The sequence below is a fragment of the Vicugna pacos genome, chromosome 1 (assembly GCF_048564905.1).
Source record: "Vicugna pacos chromosome 1, VicPac4, whole genome shotgun sequence".
Taxonomy (NCBI): domain Eukaryota; kingdom Metazoa; phylum Chordata; class Mammalia; order Artiodactyla; family Camelidae; genus Vicugna; species Vicugna pacos.
In genome coordinates, this window is record NC_132987.1 from 53,594,861 (window position 1) to 53,620,632 (window position 25,772).

At 37.7% G+C, this 25,772-nt stretch overlaps 1 protein-coding gene across 3 annotated transcripts in view; it reads left to right on the top strand.

The window, feature by feature from the left end:
• The window catches only part of VPS8 (VPS8 subunit of CORVET complex), a 223,960-nt gene that overhangs the window by 123,379 nt on the left and 74,809 nt on the right, over positions 1–25,772 (top strand). For all 3 annotated transcript variants that reach the window (XM_006201017.4, XM_072962166.1, XM_072962169.1), the window contains 3 exons: positions 7,376–7,465; positions 11,324–11,370; positions 25,148–25,295. In XM_006201017.4, coding sequence (XP_006201079.1) covers positions 7,376–7,465; positions 11,324–11,370; positions 25,148–25,295 — 285 coding nt within the window. The remainder of the gene's footprint in view (positions 1–7,375; positions 7,466–11,323; positions 11,371–25,147; positions 25,296–25,772) is intronic.

The following is a 25,772-nucleotide window of genomic DNA, read 5'->3' on the forward strand; positions in this document are numbered from 1 at the left end:
GGGGGCTATAGACTTCTTTTGAGAATCTAAGGAAACATTAGGGCCTGCGGTTCATAATATTGTGCATAGACTCAGATGCATAATTTTGTTTACAAATACAGGGATTCACAGATGCCCTAAAAGCCATCTTTAGAATTCCGGTAGAGAATCTCTAGTTTAGATGGTTTTTCCAATATGGATAACACATGTTTCATTAGATTTTTAAAAATATTTCTTACTTTGAAATATAAAAAACCTCCAAAAAGTGCATAAAACAGAAGTACAGTTTAGTAAAAAAATTAAAAAGCCAACATCCCAGGAATAGAGTTATCTTTAGATACCCCGGACTGTATCCCACCTGTCCTTTCCTGATCATAATTCTCTGCCTCCCCTAATACATTCATAATCCTAGTTCTTCTGATAATTTTTTGCCCTTTTATACACTGCTGTTGCACCTGCCTGTATCCCTAAAAATGTATTTTTTTATTTTGCCTGCTTCTGAACTTTTTATAAGTTATACTCTTTGTTTTTTCCTCAATATTTTGAGGAATTTGTACATTTTGCAGTACATAGCTGTGGTTCATTTTTATTGTTGTATAGTATTAAATTTTACAAGTATATCACAGTGTCTGCATTCTGCTGTTAATGGGCATTGCAGTTGTTTCTAGTTTTGACTATTAAGAGTAGTATGTTCATGATCATTCCTGTGTGTGCATCTTGAGCACAAGTCACATGCGTTTCTCTAGGACAGTGGTTCTCAATTTGATCCCTAGTCCAGCAATACAGCATCAGCTGAGAACCTGATAGAAATGCAGTTTGAGTCTTCATCTCAGACCTTCTGAATCAGAAGCTCTGGGGGCAGGGCCCAGCAATATATTTTAACAAGCCTTCCTGGTGATTTTGATGCATGTTAGCGTTGGATAATCTTTGTGATTGCCTCAGTTAACTGGGATAAATACTTTAAACTTCACATGCCAGCATTGTATGAGATTTTCTGTTAGCTCTATATTCTTGCTAGACTTTAAAATTTTGTCAGTCTAGTGTATGTGTAATGATATTTCATTATGTTTTAAATTTACATATCCTTAATTACTAATGAGGTTGATAGCCTTTTTTATATGTGTTGGCTATTTAAATTTCCTTTCTGTGATGTGCTTGTTCAAGTCTTTTGCCCATTTTTCTATTGGAATGTCTCCTGTACTCCTTGATTTGTTGGAGTTCCTTATGTGTCCTGGATGTCTTTTTGTCAGTGATATATCTTGTAAATATCTTCTACTCTGTGGCTTTTTTCTATGGTTCTTTTTAAGAAAAGGTTTTTTTCTCAAGTAGTCAAAATAATTTTTTCTTTCCATATCTAAGAAAAGTCCTCCTATATTATTATATAGAAGTTTTCTTTTTTTTTTTCATCTTTAAATCTTAGATCCATCTGAAAGCAGTTTTTGTATATAGTTAGAGGCAGGGATCCAATTAATTTTTAAAAATATGGACGCTTAGTTCTCCCAGCAACAGTTATTTTAAAAGGTTGCCCTTCCGCATTGCTCAGCAGTGCTACCTTATCGTAAGTGTATCAAGGATCTACATGCTTGGTCTGTGTTTCTGGGCTCTCTTCTGTGTGATTAATCTTTGTCTCCACCTTCAGTACCACACTGTCCTAAATATTGTCACTTTATAATAAGTCTTGATATCTTTAAGAGAGTATTGGCTATCCTTGACCTTTGATACTTCCAAATATATTTTATTTTGTTTTATTTTATTTATTTTATATATATATGTATTTCTCTGAGTTATTGTGAAGTACTGCAATACTATAGATGTTTGTTTACTAAAATTGTGCCAATTTGTTCATTGGGAGCTCTTTCACTTAGCTCTTGTGACTTTCTCATGTGCCTCATCTTTTTATTGATGTTGTTTTTATTTTAGCATCACAAGATGCTTCAGGGTTATCTTGTCTATATGTTGCCTTGGCCCTAGAATCAGTCATTTCTCCAGAAAGGCCTAATTCCTTTTATTAGAGAATAGTATTTAAAATCTAAGACTGTACATTTATTATGATGATTGCTGTTGATTGTCACCTTGATACCACTTTTGACCCTGTCACTAAAAGGTGTTACAAAATATATGTATGTGTGTGTATATATATATATATATATATACACATATGTATGTGTGTGTGTATGTATATATGAGTTTATATATCTACATATAAAACATATAGTTGCAGTCTATCCATCTATCTACCTATTTAACCCTATCTATTATCTATCAACCTGTCTCTTAATATGAGTTCATTCTGACATCTCCAACTCTAATTCAGTTACAGCTTTCATTCTAGCCTTACCCTTTGCTTATTGTAACTATTTTTGGCATGAGAAACCTGACTCCCAATACCTGTCTATGTTTATATCCTTTTAAAATTATTTGTTCAACCTAGTATACACACAGATTCAGAACTGCTGACTCGTATTAATGTGAGCAAAAAGTTTGTTAACTAGAGCACAATTGTATGTATAGTTCTATTTTGACTTTATATTTAAAGTATTCATTAAAAACATGGCTCTTCAAAATTACTTACATGGCTGCCTTTTTTTTTTGGCCTATTCTTTTTTTTTTTTACATTTTTTTTTATTGAGTAATAGTCATTTTACAATGTTGTGTCAAATTCCAGTGTAGAACACAATTTTTCAGTTATACATGAACATATGTATATTCATTGTCACATTTTTTTTCCCCACTATGAGTTACCACAAGATCTTGCATATATTTCCCTGTGCTATACGGTATAATCTTGTTTATCTATTCTGCATTTTAAAATCCCAGTCTGTCCCTTCCCACTCCCCGCCCCCTTGGCAACCACAAGTTTGTATTCTATGTCTGTGAGTCTATTTCTGTTTTGTATTTATGGGTTTTTTTTAGGTTACACATATGAGTGATCTCATATGGTATTTTTCTTTCTTTCTGGTTTACTTCACTTAGAGTGACATTCTCCAGGAACATCCATGTTGCTGCAAATGGCATTATGTTGTCAGTTTTTGTGACTGAATAGTATTCCATCATGTAAATATACCACAGCTTCTTTATTCAGTCATCTGTTGATGGACATTTAGGCTGTTTCCACGTCTTAGCTATTGTAAATAATGCTGCTATGAACATTGGGGTGCAGGTGTCATTTTGAAGTAGGGTTCCTTCTGGATATATGCCCAAAATGGGATTCCTGGGTCATATGGTAAATCTATTCCTAGTCTTTTGAGGAATCTCCATATTGTTTTCCACAGTGGCTCTCCTTCCTTCCCTCTCCCACTCTTAATGATTTAGTTGTCTTCTTTTACAATTTTGTGTTTATTCTTTTTGTAATTCATGGCAGTTACCCCCTTTCCAGTTACGAGTTTCTCATTTTTGTAGCATCCTGCTTCTTTTCTATTTAGAGCAGACCTGTCAATATTTCTTTTAGCATGGGTTTAGTTTTGCTAAACTCTTTTAGTGTTTGCTTGTCTGTGAAGTTCTTTATCTCTCCTATTCTAAAGGATAGCCTTGCTGGATAGAGTATCCTAGGCTGCATCTGTTTTTCATTCAGGACTTTGAATATATCTTGCCACTCCCTTCTGGCCTGTAGTGTTTGTGTAGAGAAATCAGCTGAGAGCCTTATGGGGTTCCCTTGTAACTCACTCTTTGTTTTTCTCTTGCTGCCTTTAGGATCATTTCTTTATCCTTGACTCTGGCCATCTTGATTATGATATGCCTTGGTGTGGGTCTGTTTGGGTTCTTCCTGTTTGGGACCCTCTGAGCTTCCTGTACTTGGATATCTGATTCCTTCTTTAGGTTCGGGAAGTTTTCAGTCATGATTTCTTCAAATACCTTTTCAATCCCCTGTGTTCTTTCTTCCCCTTCTGGAACCCCTATTATGCACAGATTGGCATGCTTTATATTATCCCATAGGTCCCTTATATTGTTTTCATTGTTTTTTATGTTTTTCTCTCAGCTATTCTGATTGGGTGCTTTCTGTTGTCCTGTCTTCTAGGTCACTTATTTGTTCCTCTGCATTATCTAGCCTACTTTGTACAGCCTTTAGGTCAGCTCTCATCTCAGCAAATGAGTTTACTAATTCTATTTGGTTCTTCTTTATAGGTTCTATTTCATTTTTGACATATTTTGTATCTCTAAACACTATTTCTTGTAGTTCCTTTAGTACTTTGATCACTCCTTTTTTGATATCTTGATCTAGTAGATCATCAATGTCTATTTCCTTGCTTATGCTTTCAGGGGATTTCTCTTGATCTTTTAATTGGGAGTGGTTCCTCTGCTGCTTCATATTGCTCATATCTCTCTGGCACTGTGGCTTAAGGAGTATCAGTTATCTAGTTCTCCTGGAGATGGGTGTGCTCTTAATGATTTTATTGAGAGGTCTTTGTGTCTTCGCCCTGTTTCACGAACTCAGCTTGCTGTTTCCAGAGGCATTCTGTTGGCGCCCTCGTCTGTGCTGCTCCCAGTGGCTGTCGGTAGCAGATTGCACCCCCCCCCAACACTGGGTCAGGAGCTGAGCTCTTACCCAGTGGGCAGGCAGGTCACTGCCCCTCCCAATGCCGCGGTCAGATGCTGCGCTCGGGCAAGGCAGGTGGGCAGATAGCGCCCCCTCCCAGCACTGTGGTCAGGTGCTGCGTTCCTGCCAGGAAGTGGGGTGGCTGTCTGCCCTCACCCTGGCGCCGGTCGCTCTGCTGCTCTGTGCAGCTGCCTGCTCTGCCTCAGGTCGGCACCCCAAAGGCAGGCTCGGGGGAAGACCGCAGAATGGCCCCGCTCCTGCTCTGTGCCAAATCTCAGCTCCTTGCTTGTCTTGGCGGCACAAGTTCTCTGAGGTGCCAGGGCAGAAAGATCCCATCTGCCTCGGACTGTAAACAAGTCTCAGTCCTGCCTAGGAGGTTGCAGAGCCCCCAGGTGTGGATTCAGGTCTCAGCCCCACACCGGCCTGGGAGCTGCACACAGGAGGAAATGGTGGCTGTGGCTGCGCCCTGCCTCTCTTCTCTCTTCTCGTGAGAAGCATCAATAATGGCAGTGCAGGTCTGAAGGGAGAGAAGGCTACAACGCCCCTTCCCCCAGGGCACACTAGCTGTATTGCTTTGCTTTTTTTTGCAATTTATGGGGGACTGAGGTTGTTCTGCTCTGTATCTCCTCCCAGCCACTCAGCACCCTGCAGTCACCTGCGGCTGCCTCAGTGCAGCCGCCCCAATGCTCCGCCCAGCTTGGGCAGCCTGTCCTGGCCCCCAGCTGCCGGCTCGCGTCTCTGGCTGGGTGTCGTGGGGACCCTCCATGCCCGTTTAACTCAGTTCTGTTGGTCAAGGGGTGCTCAGGGTGGATCTGAACCTCAGAGGCTCCCCCTCCGTCCCACTGGCCTCTCTACTGGCGGGGGGAGACCCAGTGAACAAGCGCCAGTCCTTCTTTGCTGCTCCCTCCCTGCGGGATTGGTCCCTCACTGTTTTGCTTTTTCTTCTTTCTTTTTTCCTTTTCTCCTACCAGATTTTTGGCGTCTTTGTCTTTTGAAGAGGGAGATGTTCTGTCGGAGTTCGGCAGGTGCTCTGGTTGGCTGAGTAGGTCCGTAGATGTGAGTTTTGGTGTATTTGTGGGAGAGGGTGAGCTACAAGCATCCTACTCCGCCATCTTGCTTCTCTCTCCAAATATATTTTAGAATCAGCTTGTCGAGTTACACCCCAAATTTTTTTTAACCTTATGATTCTGATAGGGATTCTGGTAGGGATTACATTGAATTTATCAATCAGTTTTAATTTAAATTGTCATCTTTACATTGTGAGTCTTCTATTTAATGACCATTTGGTAGAGATTTTTCATCTCTAGACTGTTAGATTTACTATCACAACTTTATATTTTTAGCACAATAGTGCTATTGTTAATATTTTAAAATTTTTTATTTCTAATCTACAATATTTACCATATAATTCTTGTGGAAGTGTTCTATTTCTAGTATGCTGTTTTCTCATAAATAAATTTTATCACCTTTTCTCCCTTATTGTATTTTTGTCATAAATTTTATTGATATTAAACAAGCCTTGAACTCTATGGATACTATAACTTGATGCTAATGTATTACCTTTTTTGTACATTGTTGGATTTTGTTTTTATTTAGGATGTTTGTGTCAGTGCTCATGATTAAGACTGATCTGTAATTTTCCTTTTCTTTCTTATATTCTGTTGGGTTTAGGTATCAAAATTTTGTTAGTCTCATACAATGAGCTGAAAAAGTTTCTTCTTTTCTATTCTCTATAAGAGATTTAATGTTGGAAATATTTCTTCCTTAAATGATTGCTAGAACTTACCAGTGAAGCAATTTGGGCCCAGAGTGTTTATATGGGAAGATTCTTAACTATTCAATTCCTCTAGTGGTTAGAAATTAATGGAGGTTTTCTATTTCTTACATCACTGTAGTAAATTATATTTTTCTAGGACTATAACTATTTCGTTTAAATTTTCAAATTCTCGACATAAATTAATTCACAACAGTTTCTTTTTAATGTCCGAAGATCAGTGGTAACATTTTCTTTTTCATTTGTGATATTACCTTCTCTGTTTTGAGATGTGTTGTATAAAAGTGGTATAAACTACAGTTATTTGTGTCAGCTAATTATTATTCATCTACAAATACTATCACAAAATTACTAATATATCACAAAATTTGTAGCCACAATAACTTGTCTTGTTTTTATTTGGCAATATATGTTGATCTGTAGCTGACCTTTGCATTTTAGCAATGGAACATGCACTTGAAGAGGTAGAATAGGGTTACAGAAACCAAGAAAGAAGAGAGTTTCAAGAAAAAAGGCTAGCCAATAGTATTTAGGAAAGTTCAAGAAGAGGGCAGATTGGAAGTCTTAGATTTGACAGAAATAGGTCTTATGAGGAGTGGTCAACCTCTTAGATTTATGACCTTAAGTTCATTTCTTAAGACACTTCTGGTTTCAAAATCCACCAGACATCAGAAGTAAAATTGCAGAATTGTTAGCCAGAGAAATCGGAACTATATTCTTTTTTACATTTCTTCAAGTTATTACTTTAAGCTCAAGGGTGAAATTCACTGGCAGGGAATTTGGGAAGATGTTGTTCCTTCTTTTCATCCTGTGGAGATCATAGCCTAAATCTAGAATTTTAGCGCTTTCATTTTCTAAGAATTCTGAATTACCTTTTATATCAAAATCTGATTTTTCACTTGGTACTTTTAATCTTTTGCTTGTTTGCAATATGCCTTTAATTAAAATTGAGGCCCTATATTGAGGTCTCCTGAAATGCAATGTAGAAGCTCATGAAAATTTTGAGGTAGATGATCATTCTTCACATCTGTGGAAATTCTATTTAAATTTAACGTTAAAGATCGTTTCATCTTTTTCTTTCATTCCAGGAACTTGTGTCCCTGAAGCCTTGTAAAGCTGCAGAGCTGGTTGCTACTCACTTTTCTGAACAGATTGAAACAGTCATTAAAAAACTTCAGGTAAATTTTGTAGAACATATTGGAAAGAAACATCTAGTGGAGAGAGAATTATTGAATATCCACTTAAGAACTTTAGATTGGAATAATTCTTCAGTTGATGGTTGCCTTTTAATAGCAGTTTCTATACATTGTGTGTATGTGTGTGTGTGTGTGTATTTGGAAGCAGTTATGGATCTCTGAGTCTGGAAATGAGGGAATTCCTCTTTGTGCATAAGAAATATTAACAACACAGAAACATTTTTGAACCTATAACCTAGAAATCATAATCCACAGAGGATTCCACCTCCCCCACCCCACCTCCCCATATCCTTTGCTATAGTAGCTGCAACTGTATTCTCTTTGGGTTTCATGTTATTTATTCAGACTTCTGCCATCCTCAAATTGGGTTAATGATGACTACTTAGAATTTTTCTTGTAAAGTCTTAACTAGAATGCAGCTATATTAACGTTGAATATTGAGATGCTCAGTTTGAAGCTCTATATGATGGACCTAGTATTCCACTTATCACTACCATGGCAGTGCTAGTACAATGTTTTGCCCACTACCATTATGGCCACAAGTGAGAGAGACAGGGACTAGAACAATGACGGGGGCGTGTAGCACAACCCAGGGTCCCCAAGTGGCAATAGTAGTCGTTAGAGATAGGATGCAAGATGGAAACCAGAGCAGTGAGTGGGAGGCAGCTGGTATAAAAGACAAAGATATGGAGTTCATTCATTTACACACTACTGCTGCCCCACCATGTACCACAGTATGGTAGTCTCTGAGGGGCACAAATAAGAATACAGTGTTTTCTTTAATTTTTCTAATGGAACAGAGAAGCACTTATTTAAACACAGCACAGTGTTAAAAGCTCTATACCAAACATGTAAAAAAGTGCTGTAGGAACAAGAGTTCTGTGTGAGAAAGAGAAGTCAGATAAGAGTTCCCAGATATGCATGAACTGGCTTAAATAATTGGTATCAGTTTTCTAGGCAGAGAATTGGGAAGGAGTTCTGGGTATGTAAAGACTTAAAGGCACGAAGCAACATGCATATTCAGAGAATGACGTGGTGGGGACAATAGTAGACAAAGCATTATTAGATTAAACTATAAAAGATATGTCAGAGGGGAGGAGTTAAAGGTATAGAGACTGGAAAATAGAGTTTTGGGACTTACATTGAACAATCTTATATGTAATGCTAAAAAATAATATACTGAATCTTCTGTGTACTGGAGAATTACTGAAGTTTTTTAGGCAAAGGAACGATACCGTTAGATTCATTTTATAGAAAATTAACTCTGTAGTGTAGAGAATGGACTGGCAAAGAGCAAATGGAGGAGAGACCAGTTAGATCACTTAAAAGACAAAAGGTCTTGGCAGAAGATGGTAAGGACAGGATGAAGGCAGTGATCGTGGAGAGGACAGTTCCAAAATAGGTTTGTAAAGTAAAATGTACATGGCTTGGAAATTAGTTCAACATGATGAGTGAAGTTAAAAATGACTCCGAGATATAGGATTGGTTGTCCAGCATGATGAAGTCCATTAACTCAAGATAAATACTCATCCATTAATTCAGTAAATATTTGTGTACCTGCTCTGGGCCAAAAGCACACAGATGAAGTGTTGAGGCTGCAGAAACATATACAGTTGACCCTTGAACAATGTGAGGGTTAGGGTTGCCAACCTGGGTGCAGTAAAAAAAATCCTCCTATAACTTTTGTCTTACCAAAAACTTAACTACTAATAGCCTACTGTTGAGTGGAAGCCTTATCAGTGAATAGTCAATTAACACATGCTTTGTATGTTACATGTATTATATACTGTATTCTTACAATAAAGTGAGCCAGAGAAAAGAAAATCATAGTAAGAAAATCATAAGGAAGAGAAAATACATTTATAGTACTGAACTGTGTTTATCAGTACCGTGAGTTTTGCCATCTGTTTACAAGATGAATCATTTGTCAGTCCCTATATCAATATTGCCTGATACAAAACACTGTAGATGTTATACATATTAGTAACACTGGACATCAAAGGTGAAAAGATAATGTGAAAAAGAAATTCATATTTATTTACAGGTATAACAATTCATGCATTGATAATGAAAAAGCAGCAGTATGATGGCTTTATGGGAGCCCAAGGCAATCGATACAGTAGCTTCATGGTAGCCTAGCTTACACACTAATGGATGAATTATTATAAAGTTTGTTATGGCACACAGTGTTACAGTCTTATTCATAATACAGTATTGGAAACTTGTTACACATTTTTTAGAAAACCACCTGATAATACAGTTTCTCTAATTAAGAGAGAGAGAAAAAGGGGTATATATATATATTTTTTGCTTTAAATTTTTTACTTTATTTATAGGCTATGGGGTTCACCTACAAGTTTTTTCAAATTGTTGCAAATCTTCCAAATTTTTTCCAGTATATTTAGTGAAAAACATTCACATGTAAGTCGACCCACTCAGTTCAAATCTGTGTTGTTTAAGGCTTATAAATGTACCCCTGTGCTCATGGAAGAAGACAGATAAGCCAAAAGATAAGTGAAGAATAGTGTGACTTGAATGATGGTAGAGCACTCACTGCCCAGGATCCTGAGTCCATTCTAGTGAAGGGGGGACAGGAGGACGTTTCTGCTAAAACTGCTCTCAACCCACAAAGCTTCCCCACTCCTTTAAAAATCAGCAGTTCTGATGAATCTTCTCAACTCTAGTGTTATTATTGTTTAAAATGTAAGGTTATCCATTGCGTGATTTTGTTTTTCCTATAATCTTTAAAAATATTTAGAGACAGAGAGGCCATTTAAATGAATATAATGTCATTCATTAGACATACATAAAAGCTGGAAGTGTTGTGGATTTAAAACAGACAAAAATTTTTGGCTCTGTGACTGTGGACTCTTTGTAGAGTCTTATGCATTTCTTTTAAAGAAATTAAGTATTTATTGCAGCACTTTATTGATTATATGAGAATCCCACACAAATTTTATAAAGTGCCTTTACTTTTGATGGCAAGAAATATGCCTCTGAACAATTGTTTTCAGAATTCTTCAAGTGAAAAATAAGCCAGAATATTACATTATAACCGGGAGGAAAGTTATGTAAAAATAGAACTTGATAGGCCAGGGAAAAGATAGATAATCAAAGACTGATAAATGTATTTAAAATGTTACATTCTAAATGTTAATCCTTTCCAGTTTTGAGTTCCCCTGTTTTTTATAGGTAAAGTTTGAATGTGTCAAAAAAAGGAAAATTACACTATAATAACTTTTGCTTAGCTTTCCTATGAACTTAGAAACATTAATATTCATGTAGTAGAGTGGAAGAAACAGATTTTATGGCATGTTAATTGCTGACCTGTTGCAGTTTGTTGTCTCTTCTGTAATTGATTATATTGGGGAGTTAATAAGCTTTTTAGGTGATGTTTGTTATTTGGGCCTTAACCTCCCACTCCAACTAGATTTACTATCTCATAGTAGGCCTTTGTCACAAGAAGGACTAGGTGAGGCACTGTAAACCCATCGGTGCAGCCACAGCAGTTCAGAGCACCTGCCATTCCAAGGATCCTCAAGCTGGGAACCATTAAGGAATGTGTCTCAGTGGAGGGCTTTCTTCCACCCCCACCCCCGCAATAATAAGGTGTTTGTATTTCTTCTGCACTTAAAATTGAATATGTGACAGTGATTAGAATTACTGAGAGGAAATGACCTCCAAATGATTATTGAGAATTTCTTAGATGTACAGAGAGCTTAATGGAAATAATAATATGCATGTGTGCTTTTAAAAGGGATATTCTAGAGTTGTTCTTTACCATAGCATGGTTTGAAGAATTTGTTTTAATATTGTATTTTTTATTGTTTTTCTATTCAGAACCAGGTTTTGCTTTTCAAATTTTTGAGGAGTCTTCTTGATCCAAGGTAAGTTAATAAAATTATTTTTCATGATACATAGATGAGATATCAAAGGAAATAAACTGAGGTTAAGAAACTGGCCCATGATATCCAAATAGTACAGTCAGCTCTTGATTTTTAATTTTAGCCGGAGTAACAGTTACAGAGATTATTCCAAATATGTGTTCAGAAAATTGATTTCATCTTGAGGGAGTACTTTTCATTTGAACATGAGCATACATGATGAGCTGTCAGTGTAAATAAAATAGTGGAGGCATGCCATGAGGACGTGTTTCAGGAAGAAATTTGGTGACCATCTGGCTTCCCCTGCCTGGCTAGCTTCACTCTTTCTTATTCCTTATTCCATGCTGTAGATTGATAGCTTTACTTTTCAAAGCAAACACCTAGTTCACAGCCCACTTCTAAATTTACTACCTTTTAAACTCATTTGAAGTGTTTAGTTTTAAATAAATTTCCTGGCGGTGTGAGAAGGAAAGTTTAAATGTTTTTTTAAGTGCTACTGTGGTACTAATCCAGGAGATGATGAAATTAGTAATGGATTTGTAAGTAAAGCAGCCCGGTATGTGAGATCTTCACGTCTTCCTGTGATGAAGTAGAGTACACTAGGAGGTGACTATAGTATTTAATATCCTATGAGACAGTTTTTCTTGACCAGAATTGTGTATCAGAATCACCTAAGAAACTTTTAAAAATATGGTTGCCTGGGCCCAACCCCATGGAATCATTGTGGATGGAGATATTTTTTGATGTACACTGAGAGTTAAGCATCACGGGCTTAAGTGTAATATTCCAGGATGGCATAGCTTTCACATCAGACGTACAAGTTTTTATAAAGTTTAGGTTCTTCTAGTATTTTGTGTTGTTTTTAAATACTGAAATACCAGGAATTTTGTGGATTGTAATAGTTTTTTGAAATTTCAGTCATTTAAACCTTAAGCAGACTATGCTTCATTTAAATTTAGAGTCATATAGATGTGTTTATGCCGATGTTGAGAAAAGCAGTCTGACTATATATACTCTCCTGCACCCCAGTTCAACTCCTTTCCAAAGTATCTGTGTTTTAATTCCCTGTTCTCAGAATATTACTGAGGCTAGACATCTATTTTTAATTCTATGAATCATTTGTACGTCCCTCAGATTCAGTTTGGGCCCTAGAATTAACTGATGGAGATATCTTGGAGTTGGGACTAGGGGTAGGAGGGAAGGAAGAGAGCAGGCAGGGGGTTAGTGGGGAGCTGGGGGAAGAGGTGAGAGAAGGGCTGGGGGGCTGGGGAGGACTGAGATGGGTGGAAGAGGAAGGAGGTGCCCAGTCCTTTTCCTGGAGCCTGTGCACTTTTCTTCCCATGGTAAAATTCCTTCTGTTCCTCTCTTGTTTCCTCCAGTGTCAGAACCATTCTCTTAGGGCCTAATTCCTTTTCCCCAGGATAATTTATTTTAACCAAGTTCTTTTTCCCTAACTATCCTACCTGGAGAGACTCAAGCTGGAAGGACAGCTTTGAACTTGACTTTTTCTCACATGTAGCAAAGTATAGAAGACAATGGTGACCAAATCTTCATTATATTAATTTTAAAAACAAGCATTATATAAATATCAATATAATCATTCGCTCTTATATTACAGTCACTACCTTAAACTTCACAGTGATAAAAGTGGCAAATCACAAGAGTATCAGAGGTCTTCCATGCAGAGTCCTGCTCTGTTATTCCCTGTACCTAGATTGGAAAGGTGGTATCAGTAAGATCCTTTAAGAGTACAGTGAAAGTTGTTTTATTCCCTAGCAAACCACAAATAATTTTACATTTACTCAGTATATTTTATCTCCCCAAGTTAACCACAACCCAGGATAATTAACTCTAAGTTAACTTGTCTTACGTTATTCCTACCTGTCATATCAGTTCAGCTGCAGGGCCCTCAGCTTCTTCAGAAAGAAGTAGTACACCCACAGTCCTTCCTTTTCCCTCTTCCAAAAAGCAACATGACCTAGAATGTTTTCACTTTTGACAATAGCCAAATCGCTGGCTTTACTTTAGCCTAGAGAAATTAAGAGCTGACAGAGATTCCCCCTTTGACCAAACTTTAGTCAGGCTCCTCTGAGCCCACTAGGTGTGACCTTGGGCATTTATCCCCAGTTTTGTAGTTTAGTTTTAGCAAGAATCCTACTAAGTCAGTTTAGCTAGAATCCTCACACTCATGGCTGATCACCCTTGGTATCTGTCCAAGTTTATCATCCCTCACCAGCCCCCAGGTGATATCTGATCACCCTGGCCTGCCTTCAGCAGGAACTCTGTTAGGTCAGTTTAGCAAAGAATTAACCTACCCTGTTAGTAACTGTCCATTCACGGACTGCTCCCAACCTCCATGGCTGTAAATCTCTACTTTTCCTCGTATTTAGAGTTGAGCCCAATCTCTCCCCCTTACTGCAGCACCCCGTTGTAGTATTCCCTGTGCCTATCATGACAGTCCAAATAAAGTCTGCATTACTGATTTAACAAGTATCACAGATCATTTTTTCTTTAACAGAACCTTGAATTAGCAAGATGGTAACTTTAGCTCCACTATTAGAAAGAACTTACCATCACCTCCAAGATGTCAAAGACCTAGTGCTCTGCTCTGAGAGTCCTAATCCAGAATCCATCATACTTTGTCCTCTTCCTTTATGTCTTATATAGGCCGCAGGCATCATTTTGATTATGCTCTAAATTTATTTTTCAATTTGATGTTTGACATTTCAGTGCAATCATTTTTATATAAGCAGTATTTCAATGATAGTATCTCAGACTAACCCATAAAAGCTGTTTAACCTGCAGTGTAAACATAATACTAGTAAGGGGAGGGGAAAAATTTTTCTTTCTACCCTTCTAGGTTCTAGATAGAGTAAGAAGAAAGCAGCATACAAATTTTTTAGTATTAAGTTTTACTTGACATGGGAGCCTTCATAAAGGAATGAAGAACCAAAGAAGCAGTTAGACCTGATTGTTTTATGCTAGGTTTGATGAAGAGTAGAAAGTCATGGGCAGATATGGTAGGACTGAAGATTATGAGCTAAGGAAGATAAACTGGGGAAACTTAACAAGAACTGTTTGTTTGGATTCCTCTCACTGTCCCTCCATCTTCAGAGATGAGGAGAGCCTCCAGGAATAATAGACAGCACCTCTCATAAGGTGGTCTTGTGATCTGCTTCATGGAAAAAGAGAGAGGTCAGAGTCTTTCTTGCATCCACTATTTCTCAAATTCCTTTAGCTTAAGATACTCAGTATGCCAACGTACCATATTTTGGAGTAGCATGTCACTAATAATATATTGAATTCTGGATTAAGGGAGAGGAACAAGGTTAAGAAGGTTGAATGCAGAGGGAGTTAGGAGTTGCTTCCCAAACCTGCCTTAGACAAAGTTTTGAATTATAGAAGGTTTGTCTTTGGTGCCCTTTGAACTCTGCCACCTCCCACTCTGTCCCCTTCTTTCAAGGGGTACAGGGTGCACACAGTCTTCAAGCTCTCCACTTTATAAGTGCACTCAGATGTATGGTATTGTTCCTAGGTAGATTTTTAAAATCCAAAATTACCTTCTTCCATGCTGCAGTCAAAACTCTTTCTAGTTGCTTGTCAGTTTCTGTCATGTGACAGTTTTACAAGTGGGAATATTCAGGTAACATATGAGTACAATGAAAAAACCCTTTTCCAATACCAGTTGGGTAAGGAGAAAGCAGGTAGTGTGGACTGCTTTGCATTAGTCTCTAAATGATTTCCCATCACACTTCCTGAGGGTGCTTGTTGGCTAATCTGAAGAAAAGGATTAGAGTCTTTTCAGGTACTGGGAAAACTGAAGTGGGAAACAAGGGGAATATAGAAAAAGACGTTAAGGGGCAAAAGATCTTCAAGAATGGGTAGACTGTCCTGCCTGGCAGTTTTCCCTGGCAGACCACTTCAGAATATTTTTGCCCTTGATTCTTCCCTTTCTGTTCTTCTTAAGCAGTAGAATTTTTTTTTTTTAACATCCGGGTTTTGCCTCCCATGAAGCTTCTATAGCTATATTCTGGAAGTAGAGAAAATTAAAGAAAACAGTTATTTTGGGGTGGTGACTGTTTATATGTGTCATATCAAAATACTACTTTTTCCCTCTTCCTTTAAAATCTGAGTTAGTAGGATTCTCATTACTGTGTATATATAGTTTATGCATATTTGATTTAACGTTTACTTGTATTTATTGAGTTGTTAGCTTTTTATTTTGTCTACAGCATTTTTAAGGGAACAAATAATCGAGTTTAATTCTTATGTACATATCTCTATTTTCTTTACCCATTTCTTTATCTTTGCTATCTAAATAATGTTTTCAGTAAAATTAATTGACCTACAAAGATATTGGTGGCATCTGTCTGTAGAAAGATTAGATAGTTTTAAAGGGACGGAGGTTAATCTCCTAGAAGCAAATTATTTGCCTGAATTGAGGCCAGCAGCTTGGGAGAGAAAGGATTTGCATCCTCTTCCAATTCCCTCTTTGGGACAGCAGCTTCCTAAAGCCCCGCCCCGCCCCCACCCCCTGTGTGCATTCCTGCTGGCCAAGAATTCTCACAGGAGTTCTCCTGCTGCATTTACATCCAGATGCAGGTCCTTTGTGCAGCGGGGATGCTAGGAGGATAATACAAAAGGACACTGATGGTTTTTGTGGGGCCATGAGCTTCATAAGGAATAAAGAGAATGTGCAAGCAAATTTATATTCACAATATTTTCCTCAGTATGATTTTCTTGGTAATGTCAATTTAGCCTTTGTTAACAATGTCCTGGAGGCCCCTGAAATATACGGTATGATTTTCTTGTAGAAAAAGAAAACACATAAAATGTCGCATTGTATTTCTGAGTCTTTAATCAAAATAAAGTAAAAATTGAACATTGCTACGGAAATGAATGTTTTTGCCAAGGAGCAAAACATAGACTATGGAAATCGTTATACATTGGATTTAAGTTGAATCTGTCAGTGTTTCTGTGGATAGTTTTGAAGGGACATTTTAAGATATTGACACAGTGTTGAAATAGCATATTTCAAAGTTAAAAAATAGAACATTATATATGCTCATGAACTTTGACACATAAAAATACATTCCTGTTTCTGTGAGTGCCTGTCAGCTTGGCTGGGCTCACCACCAGATACCATATCTTTGGTCGATATTTTTGCCAATAGCTCAAATTCAGCCTTCTAAATCCTAACACATCATCATTGCCTAATTTCCTTTCAGATAGATAGACAGAAGCTTACTTGCATTTATTTCTTTGTTCCTTAATTCATTAGTTCTTTATAATGAGATGGCAATCTGCTAAGTAATGTGCAAGACATTGAAATGGCTCAAAATTATGCTCACTTTTTTTCAGTCTAAACCTGTTCTTTCTCCTTTATTTTCTGTCTTAGCAAATGGCATTATCCACCCATTTTTTTCATTTAACAGTTTACTGAGTAACTACAGCATACTGAGCACTGTGACAGGCATGGGAGATGAAATGGTGAATAAGATATGACCCTGCCTTCAGAGGCATTTGTAGTATAAGTGTCTTCAGTGAAATCGAGTGTGATGATGAATTTTTAGCTCTCCTTTACCCATTTTACTGCACCTGCTCGGCTGCACTATGCAGAACCAGTCATCATAATCTACCTCTTGGATCTCTCTTACAGGTGCGTCCTTCTCTTGTCCACCCCCACTGCCCTGGTCCAGGCACTCAGCATCTCTCTCCTGGTCTCTCTTGCTAGTCTCCTAACCAGCCTTCCTAATTCTTCCACTTCCATTTTCAAAAAGGCAAATAATGATAATGTTCCCCTTCCTTTTCTCAGTTCTTTCAGTCCCATTATCCAGAGTAAAATCCAAACTCCTCATGATGTACAAGGCCCTTCTTGATCTGATTCAGGCATATCTGTCCAGCTTCATTTTCTTCCATTCTGCATTTCTCTTTTCCCCCTCATTCCTCAGTAGTACTGAACTGTTTGTTCATGGGGTACACTACACATGGTCATTCTGCCCGCCCTTGGAGTATGTGTTTCTCCCTCTTAGTCCACCTTGTTTTCCTGAGATCAGTTTTAGCTGTATGTATTAAGAGCTCTAAGGTTGTGCGTGTGCTTTGATCCAGTGACTCCATTTTGGGAAATATATTTTAAGGAACTACTATGAAAGAAAAAAGTAGTTAATATTGAGATTGAGATATCCATATTAGCATTTACATAGTGAAAAAGCTGCTTAAGAAAGTGGACGGGGAAGGTGACTATATAAATGCTAAGGTATATGAGCATAATTGAATACCAAATTGGCAACAATGTGAATGTAAAAATAATGCTAAGCTGGAAAAATACAGAACGTCACATGGTATGCACACATACTATCTGTGTGTATGATTGAATAATAATCAGATGATGTAGTGAGATGTAGATAGATTTAATACTCACCATATTCATTGCCGCCATAGATTTGCTTAAGTTAATAAAAAAATGAGGGCAGTTGTTAGTAGTTTGGAAGGGTCTGCTCCTTGCTTTTAAAACTTCTGAAACATTGAAAACTGGCATATAAGTGCTACATACTAAAGTTTCAAAAATTTTGTTTCATTCATATTTAAAGAAATCTTCCCAGATACCCATGTTTTTTATTTACAATGAAAAAGACACATATTAAGGTACTTGGTAGCTTTTACAAAATCCTACCCTTTCTTCTGTTCTATTTACATTGCTGTTTTTAATTCATTGCCCTTGGTTTTTGTTTTTGTTTGTTTTCTACTTTTTTCTGCATTCTCTGATTTTAATTGAGCAATTTATATATTTTCTCTTAGTATATCAATTATACTTTTTTTTCCTTTTTCTACTGATTGCTTCTCAATTTGCAGTGCACATTTATAACTAATTTGAATCCAATTACAAATAACACTGTAGTACTTCATGGTTAGTACAAGTACCTTAAAACAGAGGATTTCTGATTCCTCCCTCTTGAGCCTTACAATATTGCTGTCATTCATTTCACTTACTCATAAGCTATAATCACTGAATACTTTGTTATTCTTTTGAACAAATTGTGTTAGATCAGTGAAGAATCATAAAAATAAATGATTTTATTTTCCCTTCATTTATTGCTTTTCTAATGCTCTTCCTTTTATGTGGATCCAAATTTCTGGCCTGTATAATTTTCCTTCTTTTTGAAAATTTTCTAACATTTCTTGAAAGGTAAGACAACTGACAACATATTGTCTCAATTTTTGTTTGTCTGAGGAGGTACTTCTTCACTTTTGAGAGATAATTTTCTGGATACTGAAGTCTAGGTTGATAGTTTTTTCTTTCCACATTTTAAATATTTCACTCCACTCTCTTCTCGCATTCACGGAGAGAAGTCTAACGCTATTCTTATCCTTGTTCCTCTTTAGGTAAGGGTTTTTTCCCCTCCTTCTGGCTTTTCAAGACTTTGTCTTTGATTTTCTGCAGTTTGAACATGCCTAGGTGTAGAATTTTTTGCTATTTTTCCTGCATGATTTTGTCTGATCTTCCTGGATCTGTGGTTTGGTATTGGCTCATTAATTTGAGGAAATTCTCAGGCATTATTGCCTCAAGATATTTCTTCTGTTCCCTTTTCTCTTTCTTCTCCTTATGGTATTACCATTAGGTGTATGTTATGCTGTGTGTATTTGTCCCACAGTTGTTGGGTATTCTGTTCTGTTTTGTTCCCCCCACCACAAGTCTTTTTTTCTCTTTGTATTTCAGTTTTGAAAGTTTCTACTGATGTATCTTGAAGCTCAGTGATTCCTTCCTCAACTGTGTCCAGACTATTGATGAGCCCATCAAAGACTTTCTTCTTTCCTTTTCGTGTGCTGATTTCTAGCATTTCCTTTTGATTCTTTGAGTTTCCATTTCTCTGCTTACTTTACTCATCTGTTCTTACATGTTGTCACTTTGCCTTTAGAGCACTTAGCATACTAATCATAGTTGTTTTAAATTTCTGTTTGGTAATCCCAACATCTCTGCCATATTTGAGCCCAGTTCTGATGCTTGCTAAGTCTCTTCAAACTGTATTTTCCTATATTTTAGCGTGTCTTGTAATTTCTTTATTGACAGCTAGACATGATGTAGAATGTAAAAGGAACTGAGGTAAATAGGCCTTTGGTGTGATATTTTATGTTTATCTGTCAAGGAGTTAGTCTGTTTACTGTTTGCTATAGCTGTAGGAGTTTGAGGCTGAAATTTCCTCATGTGTCATTTTTGTCGCCCTGATTGTCTTTGAGTTTCCCTAAAGACTTCTAAAGTAAGACCTGAGATATGTAGTTCTTCATTGCATTCTGTTGTTACAAAGGAGCACTGCTGATGTGGTAGTGAGGTGTGGTGGTGGTGGGGAAGCATTCTGTAGCCCTTTGATTAGCTTTTGGTCCTTTAGTGAGCCTGTGCCCCTGAGATGTGAGCTTCCCAAGTACTTCCCTGCCCTTGTTTAAGTGAGACAGGAAGGCTGGAGGGGGCTGGAACTGGGCATTGCCCTTCCTACACACGGACTGGTGGAGTGGCTAGAGTTAAGTATTTCCCTTCCCCCATGTGGGAGGCTGGCGCAGGCTGGAATCGGGTATTTCTCAGCTTGTCTAGGCTCTAGTAAAGCTGCACTTGGTTTGGCTCTGGTGAAATAGTTTCCATTGAGGACAGATGTACTGGATTGGTAGTGCTGCCTTAGCAAAGCACCACAAGCTGTGTGACTTAAACAACAGAAATTTATTGTCTCAGTTTTGGAGGCCAGAAGTCCGAGATCAAGTGTTGGCAGGTTTGGCTCCTTCTGAGAACTGTGAGAAAGAATCTGTTCCAGTCCTGTCCTCTAGCTTCTGGTCGTTTGCTGGCAATCTTTGTCACTCATTAGGCTGTAGAAGCATCACGCAGTTTTCAGCCTTCATCTTCACCTGACAATCTCCCTGTATGTATGTTTGTGTCCAAATTTCCCCTTCTTTTAAGGACACTGGTCATATTGGATTAGAGTCCCTCGTCCTAACTTAATTACATTTGCAGAGACCCTATTTCCAAATAAGGTCACCTTGTGAGGTACCGGCAGTTTGGATTTCAACACATGAATTTGGGGGCGCATATTTCAGTCCCTACATCAGGCCTTGTTAAGAAGAACAGAATGCTCTGGGTGTATTGCACAGTGGCCACTTTTCCTCTCCCCACTGCTGAAAGGTGTTGGGGTTTTTCTCCGATCTTCACAGTGAGAACCTGGTAGGCCTCCTGGAGATAAAACTCATGAAATTGTGGAAACTCCCCACCAAGACATGGCCCCTCTGGAATTTTTTTCTCTCAAGTTCATCGACACTGATCGTCCAGCATTTTGTCAATTACAGTTTAAGTCTTCTGACCCCAGTACTGGCTCCAGCAGCAGTGATTCTGCTCCTGGGCTTCTGCTCCAGTTAACTCTGATCCTTTGTATCTGCCTGTCCATCTCTCTCTAATCTGAGGTGTGGCAGTTTGCTTTGTGACCTCAATTCTCAGATGGAGCCAAGAAGAGCTGTCGGTTTTTAGTTTGTTCAGCTTTTTTCCTGTGAGGATGGAAGTGATAACTTTCAAGCTCTTTACATGCTAGGCCAGAAACCAAAAATCTTTACTGTCTTTGAATTCAGAATTATATGTGGATTTCATAATAGATCTATGGTAGTCTGACCCAGCATCAGTTCAAAAACTATTTCTGATTAAAGAATGTCTCTATGGTGGAGTCACAGAACTGCCTCTCTTCTGTCCCTTCCAATTCCATCTATCATTTGGGGGAAAGAATGGTATGAGGTTTCTCACCCAAACCTAGAAGCACACCAATTGAGGTATTACGCTGAGATACCTGCATCTTTCCAGTCTTTCTTCTGCTTGGGCCACAGTAAGGCAATCCCCGCTAGTAGGATCAATTGTACATTTTACAGACAAGGAGAGATTAAGGCATTAGGAAGAAAATATACTTTCAGATAACTGCAGCATTCTTCTTACTGTTATTCATAGTGATGGGAAGATTGTTTTAGCTACCCTATGAGTTTTTATTTGAAGTCTGTACAGCTTGAGAATGATCCAGGTACTGTTTATACTTGATCAGGTTATAGAGCAAAATTATTTTTTCTATCCCTAAATCATTAGGCTTTTATTTCTATTAGCTTGTAAGGTCTGTTCTTCCTGCCTATTTGGGAGAACACTCAAAACAATACACACTTTTTCCCCATGAATATCAGAGAGATAACAAAAGTTCTATTAAGGTTTGAAGGAGGGCATTTTGACACTTACTAGTCAAAGTAGGGAAGTGGAAGGTGACCAAATCCCTGAAAATCTGCCTTAGCTCTGCTGTTACATTGATTTCACATGTCAGGATCTTTGCTGTTAGGCAGAATGGGGCGCTTGTCTACTTTGGTCTGTGTCTCATAAAAGTGTGTTTGCGATTGTGGCTGTTCCTGTATGAGCAGTATTGGCAGCTGTGCACAGCATACAGGGTCAGCATGGAGACTGAAGGGACCAAAGCTACTGAATTCCTTCTTACCAGAAGGCACGTTTCTGTCTGACCAGTTAGTTGCCTGACCAGTTTATGGAACATTACTATTTATTATGTTATAAATTCCTACAAATTGTAGACATTGTCTTTGCTACTTATACTTAAGACATTTAAAGTATTTTTCAGGCAGATTGGCATACTTATTTAGGTTTTTGTTCAGTTGGCATAGATCATTGTGGCATTTTTAACCTGGGATGTATGTGGAAAGCTGAAACTTTAGCTTCATGGTCTTGTGGAGCAACTTGATCTGAAGAAAAAATATATGGAAAATAGTTTTCTTTACTCTTATCGGTTGTGGTTATTTGAATTCTCAATCTAAAAGTTACCAAGTGGTCATCATATGCTGCCACCTCCAAGGACTGGATATATGGGAATGAGCAGAAAGTTCCCAGTCAGGATTGAGGCTAAGCTGAGGTGGCCCTAAGTTATCAAAACAAGACACTGAGGGAGGTTGTGAAGTCTTCGCTCAGAGATCTAGAAAAGCAGTCTACACTGGCCTATTTTTGTGGAGTTTTTAGAGTTAGGGGGAAGGACTAAACCGAACATTTTCATTCCTGCACAATATTCATTTTCTTTGTCAAATATTTTGAAATCAGAATTTGAATTTTAGAATCATTTTAATGTGGGTTTTTCAAACCGGTTTATTCTTCCTCAGAAATAGCCTACTGTACAAGATTATGATTTAAAATGATTTTTACCGAGTAAGAGTGAATATTTTCTCCATCCTGAATTTTGGGGTGTGGTTGAGGTGTATGTATGTGCTTCACAAGGCATGCATATACTTTATTTTAAAGCTGACAAAAGAAAGCTTGTGTGTCTTGTTAAATTCTCCCTTTATACATATATAAATGTTACATCTTGTAAGTCAAAACTATTATTAAAATAGAAATTCCCAAAAGAGTAGATAAAGTTTAGGTCTAAAATACATAATTTTGACAACCATTAAAGTTAGCAGTGGGTATTTGGCAAAGCAGGGAGCTGACAGAAGACTTAACTGAATTATCTTTGAGAAATGGATGTAACAAATTACATTTATGTGCAAGACTGATAAGTGACAGTCAGAAATGGGCGTGAATTCACTAATGCTACAGTTTACTTACTAAAGTTTTGATTATGTTGATGTTGTTTGATCATTTTCCAGCAGACACATTATTTTCCTCACAAATGAATGCATCAGAATCTATTTGTTTAGGTGATTTGCTTGGTTTGATGTAAATTTACATCTTCAGCACTTATAAAGGGTTTTGTCAATAAATGTTCTGGAAAGAATTAAATACGGTGATTTATTGGCAGATACTTTTGTCTGATCTTAATTTGCTCCATAGTCTTGCATTTATAAGACATGTTAACAGAATTCTGACATAGATAAAATATTGGCACCACCTACAGCATAGCATAAACATCTGGAAAGCACACTGATTCACCTTAATGTCGAAAAACATTGGTTAGCACTCCCTTCCTCTTTTATCTGATAGTATTCTATTGAGACAGCCTTGGTCCTACACAGAGTTAGCATTTCCCTGGGTTTATCAAGTGCGTCTCCTGTTTTCTCCATGTATGTGGAACTTCCTGACAGGACTTATTTCTAGTTACATCTGACTTTGTAGCCCTGATCCTTGTAATTTTCACCCTTCTTTTCTACATTTGGGTTCCTCTGTTTGAAGGCAATCCAGTCAGTTCAGTTCAAATCAGTGTGCATTTACTGAGCTCTTGTTTATTATGTTTCAGCCCTATACTGATGCTAGGAAAACAGTGATGAATGCAACACAGTCTTTGCTCTCAGAATTTATTGTGTAGTTGGGACAGACATTTAAACAGATAGTTTTCAAGTTATGTGGTAAGAACGAAGGTGGTGGTCTACATAGGGAATAGCCAGTCACTTAACAAAATCCTGCCTTAAAGGCAGTTGTGAAATACAAAAAAAAAAAAAAAAGAAAAGAAAAAGAAAATATTTTGGGGATCTACAGCCAATCTGAGGAGATACTGGATAGATTGAATTAGCCTATCAGCAAGTATTGGAAGCCCCAAGCAGCAGAACTTAGTGAGATAATCACCCAACCTCTGGTCAGGTCTGTATCATAAAGCTCTTAATTTGGGAAAAATTTCCTTTGTCTAGAAATAATTCCTCCTTCTATAACTGAAGCCTCTTACTAGTAAAAATAGGAATGCTATTTACTGTCATTATAATCCCCAGCTCTTTCCCTCTGGAGTCCAGAGATTCCCACTCGTGGCTCTTGGTGAGCTGCACCTGGGTTACAGATGTGGTTGGATCCTCAGCTCTTAGGGGTGGCTTTTAGGGCACTCTGAGTCTCTTGTAATCAATCTTATTTCACTCTGATGGGCCAGGCAAATATTTTCATTTTCTCTGCTCCGTAACATGAGAAAAACTGTTGCTTTAGACCATTAACTTTTCTTCAGAAGGTTAGTTTCCCAAGCAATCATTTTTATATCTTATTAACCATATTCCAGTTCTGTATATGAGGAGCTTTAGTTGAGGAATTCTGAAGAGAAGATAGGACTCCCAGAAGGAACTGACTTCTTTTGAAGATAAAGAGAAAATGATTCTTGGATCCCCAATGCACAGCAGTTGATTTTCTGAATAGTTCCTTTTGGCCACTGGTGGTTGAATGTCCACCACGATAAAGCTAGTACTCTACTGACGCAGCTTTTGTGTCCACATTGTGAATAGTGGGCTTTGTGAAGAGCTGGCTTACAAGGCGAATGGATCATAAATATTGTATATCCTCCTATTTATCCACTTACTTGTTTTAACAACAACTAAATAATTAGCCCTTGCTACATGCAAGACACTGTTGTAGGCTTTGAGAATTCACTGGTGAGAAGGTACCTCGTACCTACCCTCACAGAATTCTCTAGTCTTTTAGAGAAGATGTGTAATTAAAGAAATATTTAAAACACAATGTGATTGGTGCTATAAGGGAAGTATAGTAGGGACAGTTGTTGAGACTGGAAGATGGTTTGTTATATATAGTTACTCATGGATCATGTTGTTTAAACTGAACTAAGTCATCTTTGTTTCTTTTCGAGCAACAGAATATCTTTGAGTGTGATTTAGAGGAGCCTCCACTGAATATTGTTTCCTTAATTATTCAATGTAAACTTAGAAATACTGTGATTTAGAATGTCTCTGATGTAATTCACAATTTTATCTGACCAAAAAGTGGTCTTGGTTTTAAGGTAACATACTTTTTGCCTGTATCCTTAATTATAGATGGGATTAAATAATGCCATTCTCTTGCCTGTTTTGTCTTCAGAGAAGGTATTCACATAAATCAAGAATCGCTGCAGATCTCTCCCTGTATCACAGAGCAGTTCATTGAGCTGTTGTGTCAGTTCAGCCCAAACCAGGTTATAGACACACTGCAAGTCCTTGAGTGCTACCGCCTAGAAGAAACCGTCCAGGTAAGACCCCTGATGTGGAGGAGGCAAAAGTGAGATTTTCTTCATCATTCATCGTTGTATAAATGACCAAAGGGAGACTCATATTAAATTACCTGCCTAAATTTATACCTAGTAGATGCTAGCACCTGAGATTAAACCCAGATAGTCTGACTCCATAGTGCATGCTCTCCATTGCTGTGATAAATTGCTTCTCCATTTATTCCAGTAAAATCAGAAACATGTCCATCATTGTTATTAATCACGTTTCACAGATATTCTAGCCAACATGATTAACATAGAGAGAGGAATACCATAAAATATTAAAAATAAAGCTCTTATTTGCAGGCACTGATGATTAGATAGTCCTATTGTGCCGTTAAGACTTACCAGGCTAGATGGCAATTCAGTAGCCTTAGCACAGGCATTGCCTTGATCCTTTTTTCCTTGTTTCCTCCTGTTTCCAAATGAAAATGAATGTGTGTGTACACACACACACGT